Source organism: Scylla paramamosain, chromosome 7, assembly GCF_035594125.1.
Source record: "Scylla paramamosain isolate STU-SP2022 chromosome 7, ASM3559412v1, whole genome shotgun sequence".
NCBI classification, from domain to species: domain Eukaryota; kingdom Metazoa; phylum Arthropoda; class Malacostraca; order Decapoda; family Portunidae; genus Scylla; species Scylla paramamosain.
The window spans coordinates 32,956,922-32,973,115 of record NC_087157.1 but is presented as its reverse complement, the minus strand read 5'-3'; the positions used below and the strand labels follow the sequence as shown (position 1 = coordinate 32,973,115).

Below are 16,194 nucleotides of genomic sequence, written 5' to 3'. Positions count from 1 at the left end.
GTGCTGTGTTGTGTCGCGAGTTTGCGTGTCTTTTGAAGGCGTCTAAAGTTAGGCAGGGGACGGCACGCGCCGCAGGACCAAATTCTGAAACTGTGCTGCACCAGGATTCCTTTCAAAAGGCTTTACTAGTTGAAGTTACACGGGTTTTGAAGGCTGTTTTTTTTTTTTTTATGGTTCTTGCGGCAGATTGATAAAATTGCTATATTACTAAAGGGAGAAACTCGTGAGAGCCCGGCAAGTCCTCTCGGTGGCTTTTGAAAATAGTCGTGAAGAGAGAGCAAAGCATTTCAGTATACGGCCCATAGTTTTCTGGGCGATGTGAAGGAAAGGAAAGGAAGGAGAGGAGGAGAAAGAAAAAAAAATAGATAGAACTAAGAAAGGAAGGAAAAATAAGAAATAAAGCAAATAAATAAGTTAATTAATAAAACAGACATAATGATTGTGTGTATGTCCTCTGCTTTCTAAAATTTGACTGAATGTACCCGAGAGAGAGAGAGAGAGAGAGAGAGAGAGAGAGAGAGAGAGAGAGAGAGAGAGAGAGAGAGTTAATGAATAGCATGAAGGACATAATTTTTTATAGATCTTTATTTGCAATTGCTTAATTTACAGTATCGATGGTGCAACAAATCTCTCTCTCTCTCTCTCTCTCTCTCTCTCTCTCTCTCTCTCTCTCTCTCTCTCTCTCTCTCTCTCTCTCTCTCTCTCTCTCTCTCTCCCGAATTCTCTGGAAGCTTCAAAGTCAAAGGCAGACAATTTATGGCTAGGGATGATTGCCACATGTAGGCGTGATGGCTTATTGTAGCTTCCATTATTTTTTATTATTATTTTCTTATGTTCTATATATGCTTTTCGTCTTCTATAACACAAGTTTTATCATTGATTTATTCATTTTATTTCTGCTATGTAAAGTTGCCTGCTCCCTGAAATGAGGCGGCGCATGGGAGGCATCGAGGCTCCTCATCAAATTAGTGATCTTTCAGAAGTAGAATGTTCTCCTTCCGAGCAGGCTTCGTTTGTTTCTTGCCGACGTAAATTACTCGTACGAAGAAAGAAAAGAAAAATAATCAGCATTGTGAGGGACTTAATTTGTCTGAATGTTTTAACTATAGATTTTTTTTCCGTGTATGTGTGTGTGTGTGTGTGTGTGTGTGTGTGTGTGTGTGTGTGTGTGTTAGAGGGGCTCTAACCAAAGGCTACAAAAGGCAGAAAAAAGGCCCACCGAAGATGCCAGTCCCTAAAGAGTGGAATCAAAAGGATTATCCAGAAACAAAATAGTGTTTTGAAGGTTCCCTCTTATTTGTAATTTTTGCCTCATGGTTGTTACTCGTAGTGCTGTGGATGATCTGGTTGATGCATGAACCTTCAGCTTCACAGCTCTTGTTATTACGATCACCGCGACGCCTGGCAGTGAGCGCAGTGGCCGTAAAGGTCGCTGTGGCCTGTGCAGGAATGCCGAGAGGAACAGGAGGCTAGGAGGGGATGTCCTGCACCCATTGCCTGTGTGTAGTACGAGCAGGAGGAGGAGATCAGAGTTTTAGTGTGCCGTGATGAGCTCAAGCAAACACACACACACACACACACACACACACACACACACACACACACACACACACACACACACACACACACACACGTGCCTACAACCCCTGACAGTCCACAAGGGTGGTGATATTGGATGGGGGGCGGGGACGGACGTGATGGGAGTGTTCGTCACACACTCTCCGGCGGCGTGTGGCGGTGCTTATATGCGTCAGTGGGCGGTGGTAGGCGTGGCAGGAGTGGTAGGAATCACGTGCTTGGCGGTGTTGTTGCATCGCTTCCTATGTAGTGATGAGCTGGCTGGCTGTCACTGTGTGGATTGCCAGGCGAGGGAAGGGAGGGAGGGAGGGAGTGACGGACCCAACAGGCACCACACGCTGAACCCCTGAACCTAATAGCTGGTTCACTTTTATTGTCGGTTTTTTCGTCGGTGTGAAATAAGTGCAAGTTCACGTAGCATGACAGTGGAGGTGTAGCGGCGCGGACACACCTGACTGGCGAGGGCGAGCCGTGTTGGCGTTGCGTCGAGGAGCCGCCTGGTGTCAGTGAGGAGAACTAGCATCCACCACCACACCACGTCGAGAGACTGCTGCGGGCTGACTCCACGCGAACAGCTGGCCGGCGAGTGGCCCGTGTTGTTATCCCCGGTGGTCGATATCAATACACACCCTGTGTCTTGGCCGAGCGTGGTGTCCCTGAAGGTTAGTGTGCAGGCGAGGAGCATTGGCAGTGGTGTCGTGGAGGCTCGCCTGGGGCACCGATGCTTGCCGAGGTTGTTCCACCTGTTGACACACTAGTGTTTCCCACGGTGGCGGTGGCGGTGGTGGTGCCCGCGACTTCCTCCCTGGCCCCGAGCTCGTCCTCTTAAGGTAGTGAAGTGGTGCAGAAGTGTTCGTGGCGTCTGACCCAACTCTCCCGACAGAGCGCAAGGTTGTGGCGCAGTGCCGCGGTGTGCCGAGTTGTGGTGACAGGCCCGGCTGACTAAGACCCCATCTGGCATTCCGCAAGGGCGCCTCCTGCCACGGTAAGAGCGATGCTGGTGGTGGGAGAGGCAAGTGTGAGGCTGTGGTGGTGATGCTGGGGATATGTCTCGGTGGAGGTGTAATGGTGAAAGTTTTGCGTAGTGGTGAAGGTAGAAGAGGAAAAGCTGACTTGTTTGTGACTACGATGGTGGTGGGAAATTTGATTGTGGTGGTGGTGGTGATGGGCTAGTGGTGGCGGGATGGTGGTGGTGAGGAGAGGCGTGAGAGGCGAGGCAGCTGTGGCCACGCGACAGAGAAGTGCAGTATACATTAGTGTTGGCGGAGTCATGCAGCGTTTGGTGGTGCGGAAGCGAAAGGTAGTCCATATTAAGTACCTGTAGGAACTAGTGGTGCTACTTGGGAGAAGCAGTCGCCACCAGTGCGCACTGTTAATACTCATGATGCCATGAATTACCAGAGAAAACTGTTAGGAGGGAAGGGAAGGCTTAACAAAAAAAAGAATGCTAAGGAAAATGATAATTTCCACGTGGTAATTTGACGGAACATGTAATATGTTGATATTCATTTAAAAAAAACTATATTGCTCTCACTAGGAATGAGTAAATGTCATATATCGATACAAGTTGTATTTATATCACGGCGCTGGTTTAGTTTCCTCCACCTGTGCAGTACAGTGAGGTGTGTGGCGTGCCGTGCACACACAGGTGTTGGAGGAGGTGTGGGTGCAGCGAGAAAGAGAAAGAGGACACGTCAACTGGCACGGAGCTCATCAAATTAACCACAACACGTTTTAATATTACATACTGAAGGAAGCAAGAAAACAGTCACCAGTGAAAGGCAGATTGGGAATATTTTAACTTTGGTTTGGTGTTGTCGGGAACATTTGTAGCTCGTGAAGTGATCAGGGGCTCAGGTTAGTTTTCCTGGGGCTTCAGCAAATCAAGTTTAACAACGTGGACACCAGTGAAGGCATATTAGGGACTTTTTTACACAAGTTTGGTATTGTTGAGAACATTTCTAGCTTGTGAAGTGACCAGGAAGTATCAAGTTTGCCTGTGGTTGCTGGAAGTCAAGTTTCACGCGTATAAGAACTGAAGATGCACGGAACTAGAGCCACTGAATACCTTAGTCCTTCAAGACTGGGCAAAAATAACACTGGCTTCTCATTGACGAGTATAATTGCTTCTTACTGGCGACGATGGGGGAAAAGAAAGTAGACTTTTACTTGTATGGTAATCCGAAGACCATGGAAGACTAGAGAAGACTGAAGATAGTGGAAGATAAATGAAGGCAACTTTAACTATTGAGGATAGAAAGAAAGTATTTTAATAAGTAACAATAACTGTGTGTGTGTTTGTGTGTGTGTGTGTGTGTGTGTGTGTGTGTGTGTGTGTGTGTGTGTGTGTGTGTTTACTTTAATGTTTATGTAACCGACAACAAACATTAAAAGGAAAAAAAAACATCGTGAAATCGTGTCAATGTTGTCATTAGAATGCTTTGTTATCTCTGAGTCACGTCGCCTGTAGGAGAAGGCAATAAGCAACTTCCGGAGAGAGAGAGAGAGAGAGAGAGAGAGAGAGAGAGAGAGAGAGAGAGAGAGAGAGAGAGAGAGAGAGAGAGAGAGAGAGAGAGAGAGAGAGAGAGTAAACGACACGTGGCGGGAACTTAGAAATTATGAGTCGTACTGGTACACACTTCTTCATATCATCCCTTACATTTTAACAGGCTATACTTGAAATTACTATGGATTTTCAGGACATTTTCGTGATTCTAGATCATCAATTGGGGAAAAAAAACGAGCGTCAGACGGATCATCTCTGTGGCCTTTGAAAACAGTACTGATGGAAGGAGAAGACGTTTATGAATACTTGTCCACGTTCAGCTAAGTTAGCTTGTCACAGAACATAATGAAGGTCTCGAGAGTTGAGGGAAGATCAAGAAGAAGACAGAGTGAGATGGACAGATGGATTTTTGTTACAACTGCAAAGGATGAGAGTCGCAGGAAGAAGCATGGGACAGAAACAATAGGAGACTCGTACGTGGCGCCAACCCCTCACTCTAGGGAAACAGCGAAAAGAAGATGGAGAAGAAGTAATGAAGGTCTCGGATGTAGGTGAGGAAGCAGTTTGTGGTGCATTGACGAACCAGCAGCCTCAGAAGAAATGTCTTGCGCCCGTTAAGTGATGAGTTTAGCTGTGCAGCGGATGGGAAGTATTGGTGCAGAGAGAATGCAGGAGAAAATTGAATTAACAGAGAGAGAGAGAGAGAAAGACACCCAAGGTCAGGAGGAAAAAAAATGAGAGAGAGAGAGAGAGAGAGAGAGAGAGAGAGAGAGAGAGAGAGAGAGAGAGAGAGAGAGAGAGAGAGAGAGAGAGAGAGAGAGATGACCAAGTATGGAACTGGAAGGGATAAGTATAGGTGAGGAAGCAAAGGTGGTCCATTCATCGAGATGAACCCTGGATGTGAGAGAAGGCAGGCCACCACCACCACCACCACTACCACTACCAGCTTCACTCCCACCTTCACTGTCGCTGCAAATAATGAAAGCCCGCATTCTGATACGCTCTTAGATAATTTTTTTCTGAGGCCACGGAGATCATTACTCTGGTCGGCATGCGTGAGTTTCCGTATGTCAATTTAGAATCTTCAAATCATCACTTGAATCACGAAAATACCCGTGAAAACCCCATTGACTAAGGTACACTAGTGCCTGCTGTTGTGGTGGCATGGCCCGCTCCGTCCCTCCACTGGTCAGGACCTACACTGGGCTCACAAAAGGCGTCTAGGAATTCTTGCAAATGCTTTTCAATATTTTTGTATTGATAAACTTTTGCGATTAATAGGCTCGCGGCGCCTCAGAAATAAGGCATCGTATCCTCAAACGCTTGGTCGTCTGTCCCTGATTGCTTATAACAGCCTCTAGTGAAAGTCGTCAGGGTTTTCAATGGTGTTATGATAATAGCGACAGACTAACGAGGATTCTTCATTTCTGTGGTCTTTGGAAATTGTTTGACAAGACGGGCAAATGTCATTAACGCCGCAGAGGGTTACGAGAGAGCACTACCTCTTCCACCGAGAAATTGCTTGAGCCGGGATGCAATTTGCAGTTTCTCGGCCTCGCGCCCAGCAGTGAGCGCCCACAAGCTGTTCAGTGATAAATCCATTTAATCTTGTGTACCGCAAAGCCACGTTTATGCGTCCATTTGTTCTTATTGGGCAGAACACACAACATGGCTCTTTTTGTTCACAAGATGCTGCTTTTCTTTAGGAGCGACAAGGATGGACAAAATTAGGTATGAATACATTAGAGACTCAACACAGGTACACATGTACGTCAGTTTGGTGACAAAGCTAGAGTGGTAAGACTGAGGTGGTGTGGGCGTGTCAGGAGAAGACGAGGGTGATGTCTGAGACAGATACATCCTGCAGCAGAAGGAGAGGAAGATCTAAGAGGAGATTTTATGGACACAGAGAAAAAGGGCATACTTGTATCAGGTGTGGCTGATGGAAGCGCTGGAGAAGGTTGATCCGTTGTGGCGAGCCCTGACGGGAACAGCCCAGAGAAGAGGAAGACTTGCCCTGTTGTAAAGACAGGGCCTCACCCCGCCCATCTTGAGTCTGACACCACAGCCATGGGTCACCCAGTCACAAGTACTGACAATTTGTGGACGCCCTTACTTAAGAGATAGGAAGAAATGGTTCTCAGAGTGGTAGATGAATGGAATGGGCTCAGTAATCAGGTTGTTAGTGTTAAGTCGTTAGAGAACTTAAGATTAGACAGATTTATGGATGAGGATGATCGATGGGAATAGGTAGCTGTGTCTCATACAGGGACTGCCACTTGGAGGCCTGATGGTTTCTTGCACCAACCCTTATTTTCTAATGTTGTTGTGTTCTTAAAACTGGCAACTCGGACTCGGACCGTCACTGCCGAGTCTCCCTCCTCCTCTTGCAGCTTTAGTGTCGTTTCATTCTAAGTTTCCTTCTGATTATTCATTATTTTGGCACTATTTGGTTGCTGATTTGGTGTCTCGGGCTTATTTGTTCAAGCGGTTCTCACTCCATCGGATCATCAGCGCCTGTTCACTTTACCAAGCTGTTATTTGCTGGTTCGCTCCCCCACCCCCCGTCCACATCTGCTGCCCTTCCCTCCCTCTACCGCGCGAACAGCTGTGATGCCAGGCAGGTGTATGTGTGTGTGTGTGTTTGTGTGTGTACACTTGTGGTGATGTCAGGTGTGGCGGTGAGGCAGCAGGTGTGGGAGCAGTGAGGTCGTCATTAGGTGTTGTATCCTTTGGCTGTTGCTTATGGCACTCACCACCACCACGTCGTCTCTCTCTCTCTCTCTCTCTCTCTCTCTCTCTCTCTCTCTCTCTCTCTCTCTCTCTCTCTCTCTCTCTCTCTCTCTCTCTCTGTATCAATTACCCAGCCACCTTACTTGTGGTTCCCGCCACTCTGGTCCCACAGGTCGAACAGGGATTCCCAAAAGTGACTCAGGTTCCATCAGGTTCCTCCTCAACCTCAGCTTTTCCCCTACACTGGCAATGCCTGGGAAGAGTCACCTGCAGCCAAGAGACTCGCCCACACTTCATGAACGTTGAGATACAGAGATTCCTAACAACACAATAAAATAAGGGAAGCTGCAAGAAGTCATCAGGCCTACATGTGGCACTTCCTTTTAGAAAACATACCTACCTATTTCTACTTATTAGGTTACTTCGCTTCTTTCTAAAATTCTCTCAGATTGCCACCGAGTGAGACATGTATACTCTACCATTTGTCTTTCAGGGCCAATATCCCCAGATTAACGGGATTATCAAGGCAGCAGTCAGGACTGCTTCACCAGTAGGAAAAGCACGCTTGAGAACACGACCAATCATCTGTAGCCTCTGAAAAGAATCCTCATGAGAGCATAAAGCGTTTGGAAATATGATACCAGGCTAAAAAATAAATAGTTTTCCGGGTGCCGTGTGTAATCACAACAGCGCCCGCTTCACTAGGGAAACAGTCACACCTGAAATGACGAAAGTTTTCCTGTGTGGGTCGTCCAGCGGCGTGGCGGGGCGAGGAGGGTGAGAGTGAGGGCGAGGGGAGGACGAGGGAGAGGCTGGCGTGGAAACACAGCAGTTACTATACATACCAATTTTCGTGTTATGTAAAAAATCGTGGGTGTTTGCGGCGTGTACTGGATAATCTTGACCCAGCGCGTCTGAGTAATCCTCGCCCAGCGATGATGATGGTGGTAGCGATTAATGCTGCCGTGTGTGGCCTATTAAAGGAGGACACATCTCTCCTGACACGTCATAGGAATTATATTAGCTGTAGGAAGTTAGTAACGAAATTAATAACCACACCTGCTTATCTACCAAACACGTGACAACGAAGGTCGAGGAAAGTGAAACAGGATGCGGGCAGAAAACAAAAAAAAGATCATAAAATTAAGTGGAACACGCTTCTGCATTTCCTCCTGCCTGCGACTTGAACTGTTTCACGAGAGGAGTATCGAGACGCCTCGGAATTCAAATTTCGGTTCTGTTTAATTTTGGAAGCAGTATTACAAGCGTCTCCCTCTCTCTCTCTCTCTCTCTCTCTCTCTCTCTCTCTCTCTCTCTCTCTCTCTCTGACATGTAATAAATAAATAAATAAGATAGAATAAAGTGCTCCAGGGGAAAATTCCATCTGACTAACAACCGGTACACAATTAACTGCGTTCCGTATATTTCAAACATAGCGAGCTGTGAAAGACCAACAATAAAATTATCAACATAGCAATACTGCACCACGTCTTGAATTGTAACTCTCTCTCTCTCTCTCTCTCTCTCTCTCTCTCTCTCTCTCTCTCTCTCTCTCTCTCTCTCTCTCTCTCTCTCTCTCTCTCTCTCTCTCTCTCTCTCAGTACAGACACAACGTGGCAGTCTTATATTGGACACGCACACACACACACACACGCACACACACACGCACACACACACACACACACACACACATGATATTTTGATTTGAGAAGTTGTGTTCAGTATTTTTCAGAAGTCCTCGATGAGCACAATTTGATGGGAAATATTAATGTGAGAAATACTGAGAGAATGTTGAGTCAGGGTGGGCCAAGTGACAATATGATATTCTGAAACACTTTTGTATCGCACCTCCACTACTTTCAGAAGGCTCTAGTTTAAGTGACACGGGCTTTTTAAGGGTGTTTTTATAGTTCTAGTGACAGATTAACAAGATTTCTAGATTATTAACCGGAGAAAGACTCTTAAGAACAGGGCTGATCACCTCTGTGGCCTTGGAAAATAATCTTGGTGAGAGAGCAAAGCGCTTTAGAATACGGGCCAAGATGTGGTGGTGGTGGTGGTGGTGGTGGTAGTGGTGGTGGTGTGCAGGGCTTGGGGTTGTTGTGCTGCAGAAAGGGAAGTAACGCTCCTGCCGGATGTGAAGGATTGTCTTGATTCCCAGCACAGAAACAGACACACACGTACTGGCTTCCAGCGTGGTGGGTGTAGCGACTGGTGGTGATGGTGGTGGTGGAGGTAGTAGTGGTGTTTTCATGAAGGGGGTGTGTGGGGTTTTAGTGGCCCCGTGTGGTGTGGTGTAGTGTGGTGTGGTGGAGCCTTGGTATGGTAATACAGTTGGTGTGGTATGGTGTGGTGGTGCTGTGGTTTGGTAGTAAACTTGGTGTGCTGGTGTGGTGGAGCTGTGGTGTGGCAGTACAGTGTGTGTGCTGGTAGGGTGGCAAGGTGGTTCGTGCCGCCGGGGTGTCAACACAGGAGCGCTGAGGCACGTTGGGGGGCGTGAGTGCACATGTTTTGTATACACTCAGCGTGACCCTCGCTCCTCCTGCCCGCCAGTCGGCTCCTGGTCGTGGCTTGAGGGTGCCACGTTGCCTCGCAGCTCTGCCTCATTATCCCTAGTACTCTACCTTCGTGTCCTGCGGTGGTGTGTGCAAGGACATGAGGTGAGCCTCAGGTGGTGGTGTCGGTTGTGGGAGGAGTGAGGGAAGCTTTCATGCGTAGATAGATGTGAGTATGGAACGAAGCAACAAAACCTTGAGAGGCTCTTGGTCGCCTGGGTTGTGTTTTGGCATTAAGAACAACTGTTTGATTTTGTAACTAATCCTGCCTGTGGTCTTCCCCGCAGAGGTGGCGTGGCCCTGTGTCTCAGCCCCCAAGGTCGCAGGAACGGTGAAGCACTGATTCGCTTTATCTCTCCCGAGCACCGCGACATGGCACTCAAGCGACACAAGCACCACATCGGCAACCGCTACATCGAGGTGTACAAAGCGACCGGCGAGGACTTCATCAACGTCGCCGGCGGTGAGTACCTCGTGGCCTCCTCCCTCCCTCCCTCCTTCGCGGCTCCGGCCAGTGAGGGAATGGGTTCAGTAGACTCAGGACACCAGGCCCTGCAGCGCCAGCACATATCACGTGTTTTAGATGTAGCCGTGCATGGTAAAATTAAATTGCATATTAACAACCTTGATGGGGAAAACTAGCCCTCGAAGAGATTTGATGTAGTGCAGAGTTAGTTCTGACAAATATATGAAGAGTGAGGAATCTCGCGTGAGGAGACTATCGTGATGACGGGCGGCGGCGTGCTCTTTGGATTGTGATGGCTGCATGGAGGGGCGTGGTGACATGGCTGGGCGCGTGGGGACCGAGTAGTCGTAACGAGAGAGAGAGAGAGAGAGAGAGAGAGAGAGAGAGAGAGAGAGAGAGAGAGAGAGAGAGAGAGAGAGAGGGGAGGGATGTTGAGGCTGAGAGGAGTGTTGGGGTGTTGCGTGATCCAGCAAGGCACCAACACTTTTGTATGTTATGTGGAAGATAGAAATATAAAGAAAATGCGAGTTACAAACCCCAAAATATCAGGATTTCAGGATTTAATTTAGATCCTAAAGACTCGCGGCACACAAGGCTTTCGCGTTGTCGTAGTATACGAATATTACTTGAGTGCTAAAAACTCGTAGTACCTGTGCCTGGGTTTGAATTGGTTTATAAAAGCATTCAGTACACACTTATAGCATGAAGTCATGCAGGTAGATAACTAGATATTTCACATGGAAATTTTCGTGTTGCAGTTGACATAATGGTAGAAAAACAATGTAAACAATGCGAGGTAAATTATTTCCTGACTGAACGATAATCTGAGCCTTTACTCCTAAGAGGCAGTACGGTGCAGTATTTCGGATGTAAGAATGAGTGCCAGATGTTGATGTCACCGGCTTGGATGTAGTGAAGTGTTAAGTAGCTGGAGTAGAGTGGAACGAGACCCTAGGGCGGATGAATTGCGACGCATCTTATCTTGGTCGACAGACGCTGTTTACTGGTGGAGTTAGAGCGTAGGTAGGCAATGATGATGGTGGTGGTGGTGGTGGTACTGGTAGTGTCGCCGCGTCTGAAGGAAGTGGGTGTTAATTAACACCTAGAATATTAACGGCAGCACTGTCAATGTTAAGTTGATGCTGTACGAGTACGTATATGTACGAGTATGTGCTGTGTGTAGAATGAGGAAGGTGTGCGGGGGAGCACGGGGCACGAAGGAGGGTTAAGGGGAGGCTTGCACATCTGAGCGCTGGGAAACAGCGAGTAGTGGTGTGACACAGGGCAAGTGCTGGGGGCAGGATCGCAATTTGCACGTCATTCCGTGTTGTTTGGTGTGTATTGGGGGAGATGGAGTGGCTACAGTGCGATCGTAATGGCACGGAATACATGGCGAAGAATGTGGTGACAGAGAGAGAGAGAGAGAGAGAGAGAGAGAGAGAGAGAGAGAGAGAGAGAGAGAGAGAGAGAGAGAGAGAGAGAGAGAGGGGTGGGGAGGGGTATAATTTGTGGTGATGGATGTGCCTGAAGGACTAAAGCACCGTGGTGAAGGTGACCACCCTCCTGGACCGCACATCGCCTCGATTCGCAGACCGCGCTGTTTCCGGGCCAAACGTGATTCCGTGAAGAATGTGCTGCAACAATCTGTCTTGCTTTATTAAAAAAAAAAAAAGACTTTTAACAATAATACACCACTGTGGTGGTGGTGGTGGTGGTGGTCGGGAGGAGGTAGAAAGGTAAATGGCCGATGTTGACGATTAGGGTGAGCCACACCTGTCTTGCTGCACTCAGCCCGAGACCTTGTGGTGGTGGCTGTGTTCACCCCACGTGCCTTTTCCGTCGGGGGCGCGGGTTCGCGAGGAAAGCCTTCAATTATTGCCGTAATAGAGGAGGAAAAAAGCGGCAGGAGCCGAGGTGCAGCAGTATGTGGCAGCATGTTTCTCCTCTTCAAATTGAATTATCACATGAACTGTGTAGGCGAGATAAGGCGTGGCGGACACCATTGCTTCGCTCCTTTCTGAACTGTTCAATGTTTGGAAATGTATCATCACTACAGAGAAACGGAGGTAGAGGGGTGTATCGGAAGCTCGATACTGGATTTCGAATTTGTTCGAGGGAAGATCATTGTTCTTGTCTGCACGTACTAGCACAGCCAGGTACAAACCCTAGTTCCTTGTCTGCCTATACCCTCTGATAAGCTGATAGGAATGCCGATAAGACACGCAGCAGTGCCGGCAGACTCCCTGCGATACACCACTGGTCTCAGGGACAGAGGCAGGGTACTCACGGCGTGCCGCTCGTTAAACCTTCCTCAAGATTTGCGTGAATCTGCTTCGGTTCTCCCGTATTGTTGTGACCTGGTGTGGGTGTGATGGTCTGGGGTCGCCTCGGCCAGTGGTAGTCGTGGAGGTGGCGAGGACGCAAAGGGTTTAGGCAAGAGTCTGGTTCTCCCTCACGGCCCAGGACGAACTGTGGCCTCAGCCTTGGCGCCACAGACGGACCGTCTCGGAGTGGCACACTTGATTATCCAGTGTTTGAATTGGCGGTGAGGGGAGTGCAACCCTTGGCGAGCAGTGCGGCGCCTGCAGCAGTGACGAGGCGCCGGGCCAGGCAGTGAGCGGCGCCATGAGCGAAAAGCACCACCACGAGTCGGGGCGGAACCAGCCCCTGCCGCCCATCCACCCCGAGACAATGTCCATGAACATCCACCTCAACATGCAGCACGCCGCCATGCAGCAGACCATGCGCGTCATGAACATGATCCGTGAGTGTTCTTATCACGCACAAATACTGACATGCAGGCATGTGTGTCTTGTACACGTGCACACACGCAACATATACCTGCTTTCCCGTGCCCTACACACCCCACACACCTGTATACCCCTGGCCACACGCCTGTCTCCCCGTACTAGGGTACGCATTGCCTTCCTCATCTGTGTTGTTCTATTTTCTTGAGGGTATGAGGGGAAGGAGACACAACAGTTTAATATTAACAGCTGTTACTGTCTTGTCTATATGTGCATACACGTATATACTAGTCTCCGTATTCTTCAGTACCAGTTAGTCACTGGCGTCGTTACACTCGTCCAGTACAATAGTCTCCTCCCACCTACATTGCTGTCGTCACGCCCTCTCTACTTATCACTTACCTTCTCTTACACCGTACATCCCACCCCCTCCCCTCCACCGTCCAGCTATTGTACTACGGTGTTCAGTCCATTGGTGCAAAACAACGTCTGTCATGTAAGTGCAGACGCGGTGCTGAGACGCATGCATTCGTGTCTTCAGTACTCAATTCACCCCAAAGGACGTACTGAGAATCCTTAATTTATCCTGATTACACTTCATCGGCCATGTTTCAAAGTATATCCACATGTCATGAGCTTTCGCCATGCAAGTTTGAAGCTGAAAAGAAAAATTAAAAGTTCCAAATCGTGACTGTTAGCGAGAAGTTCAAAGGTTCTGGGGTAATACAGCAGAAGTGTAATGATTGTTAACCTAGCACTAGAAATGCAATGAAGATTATCAGCCTAGCAGTAAAAATGCAATGGTTTATTAGACTAGCAGTAAAGATTCAATGAAGATTATTAGCCTAGCAGTAAAAATGGAATGAAAATCATTAGCTTAGCAGTAGAAATGCAATGAACATTATTAGCTTAGCAATAGAAAAGTAATAAAGACTGCTAACTTGGGCCACCGCACGCAGATCCTTCTTGTAAACATAGATAACGGGAGTCTTGTCTGAACTAATGAGGGAAGCACGGTGACCTGCCAAGTCTCTATCAAGTATTAGTCGTGGATTAAGCGTCACAGGGACGCAAGAGAATTAATCTATAGCGACAAACGTACCTTCTCTCTGTCAGTCAGATCCTTATGTGTGTTTAAATATAAAGAAGTCAGTAGATTTATAATGACAAGTACTTTGATAACTAACGAGCCATAGTTCTACTGTTTCCCCTCCACCTCCAGCGTTTACCCCAGCAGGCGAGGACGAGGTGAATCTGTAGGGTCGCTCAGAAGGAAGTGACATGTATTGAATAAGTCAAGAGATTTGATGTTTGATTCCATAGTCACTTTAGTGAGTAAAACGTTACTCACTAAAGTGACTATAGAATCAAACAGCAAATCTCTTGACTTGTTCAAGTCTACGTCTCGTACAATATTCCCAGTAACGTAAGTAATCCTAGGAGAGAAGTGTTATATGAACTGCGAGATAATTACTTCAGATAAGGATAATAACTGGAGTGGGGTCGGAGGTTATGGAGACTATCACGTGAGGTGTAGGGGACGGCTGCGTGAGGTTCGGTAATGGCTACTTGGTGTGGTTTTTGAGGGCGTGGATGAGGTGGCTGAGGCGGCGACCGTGCTTTTAGTTCACCGCGTAGTTTAGTGCCAGTTGAAAGACGCCGGCAGAGCGAGGCGTCATTCGCTAGTCACGGGGGATCAAGCCCGTGTCAGCATCACATCCTGTGTATTGGAATGCTGTCGTGTACTTACCATCTACTTTTGTATTTTCACCTATTTGTTATTTATTTATTTTACTTTTTGAACTACACGCCATTTTCACGTGGACGGTTGACAGCAAAACTGAAAGGCCATCAGACACAGAACAGGAGATTAGGAGTGGTGTTTGCGCAGGTTAATTACTGAGGAGGAGGATGACTTACGATTCAGAGTAACAAATGAAGGCCAAAAGAAACGATATCTTTTCATTATACCCATGTGCAACATGATGAATGATTTACATTGCATATATACGGCTAGCGCGCCTGGCCACGAACCCGCGGGCTCGGCTTCGAATTGTGGCTGAGGCATTCTGCATACAGCTCACCCAGCTATTCATCCTTCCTTCAGTTCTGTCAGCAACTGGGTACTGTGTTAAAGCTGGGGAAGATGAACTGTGGAAGCAAGGATGGCCCAGTGTCCTGGGGGAAGGACATCACCCACCACAGGTTCAAAGGCCAAGGAGACGGAGATGAGCGCTTAAGCCACTAGCAGATAATTGTATGTCCAGAGTTTACCTTTACCTAGTGTACGTAGTATGGACAAAGGAATAGTGTGCCCCTCGATAACTACTGCCAGTGTGTTTGGAAAATGGGACGGTGTGTAAGTGTAGTGACTCCCCCCTCCCCCTCTCTCTCCCTCCCAACCCCGCCCTTGCTGGGAAGATAGGCGGTTGTTGAAAAGGGAGGTTAGGCCGGCGGGGAAGGAAAGGGTGGGTGCACCTGGCGGGGGAGTGAGGCTCCTCTTTCTTTGTTCCAATACATTCTTAACGCCAAAATTTGGACAGCATTTTAAGGGAAGAATTGTTAGCGTCTTCCTTCTGCGCTGTGCAGTTCTGGTCCTCACATTACAGGAAAGATATAGGTCTATTACAATCAGTACAAAGGAGAATGACTTAAAAGGTACAGGGGATGAGAAGTATTCCTTACGAGGCGAGATTGAAGCTGTTAAGTTTACATTCTTTAGAGAGACGTAAGCATGTAAGGGATGTAAGCAAAATTCTTAGGATCAGCAACCAGGACAGAACAAGAAATAACGGATTCAGGCTTGAAAAATTTAGGTTTATGAAAGAGATAGAAAGAAACCGGTTTTCAAATAGAGTGGTAGATGAGTGGAACGAACTCAGTAATCATGTTGTTAGTGCTAAAACATTAGGGAACTTTAAGAGATTAGACGGGTTTATGGATGGGGATGACAGGTGGAAATCTGTGCTTACTGTCGCAATACGCAAGTCCAAAAAAAAAAAAAAAAAAACAAATACCGTACGTCTGCTCGGAATGCAAGACACGGAACATATTTACCTTCCGAGACAAGTTCAGGTAAATACTGTACGTGAGGAGGCATGCGAGGAGGGAGGCGTTGTGAGGCTCCTGTATTCACGGCCCTCCCTCCTCCTCGAGCACAAGACTCTCTCTATCCCCCTGCACCGAGGTGACTACTATATAGTGTATAGAGTGAAGGAGCTTGCGCAGGGACAACTAACGGCCCACCCACCACTCGTCTGGTATTAACATTCGTAGGTTAATGTACGGAAGTAATCAGTGTTCGTTGGAAGAAAAAATAATCTGTTCGTATCTGTGTGTGTAATTATCTGAAGCTCTTTACCGATTACTTCTCCTCCTCCTCCTCCTCCTCCTCCTCCTCTTCCACAATATGTTGCCCTCCTTTGTTATCAACACCACGCATCTGAAGTACACGTCCTTACTGTCATTCAAAAAGGTTCTCCAGTCCATGCCATTCCATTGCTTCTATTTCTTCAAAGTGGTCCTCGCCTTTTTCTCTTTCCTTCCTATTCTCTTTTCACTCCTTCACTCACTTCCCTTTGATTTCTTGTACATTGTTTGCTACTTCTC

At 47.6% G+C, this 16,194-nt stretch overlaps 1 protein-coding gene across 1 annotated transcript in view; it reads left to right on the top strand.

Moving 5' to 3' along the window:
• The window catches only part of LOC135102387 (RNA-binding protein fusilli-like), a 132,969-nt gene that overhangs the window by 97,852 nt on the left and 18,923 nt on the right, over window positions 1-16,194 (top strand). Inside the window, 1 exon segment of the mRNA XM_064007572.1 lies at window positions 9,660-9,835. Coding sequence (XP_063863642.1) covers window positions 9,660-9,835 — 176 coding nt within the window.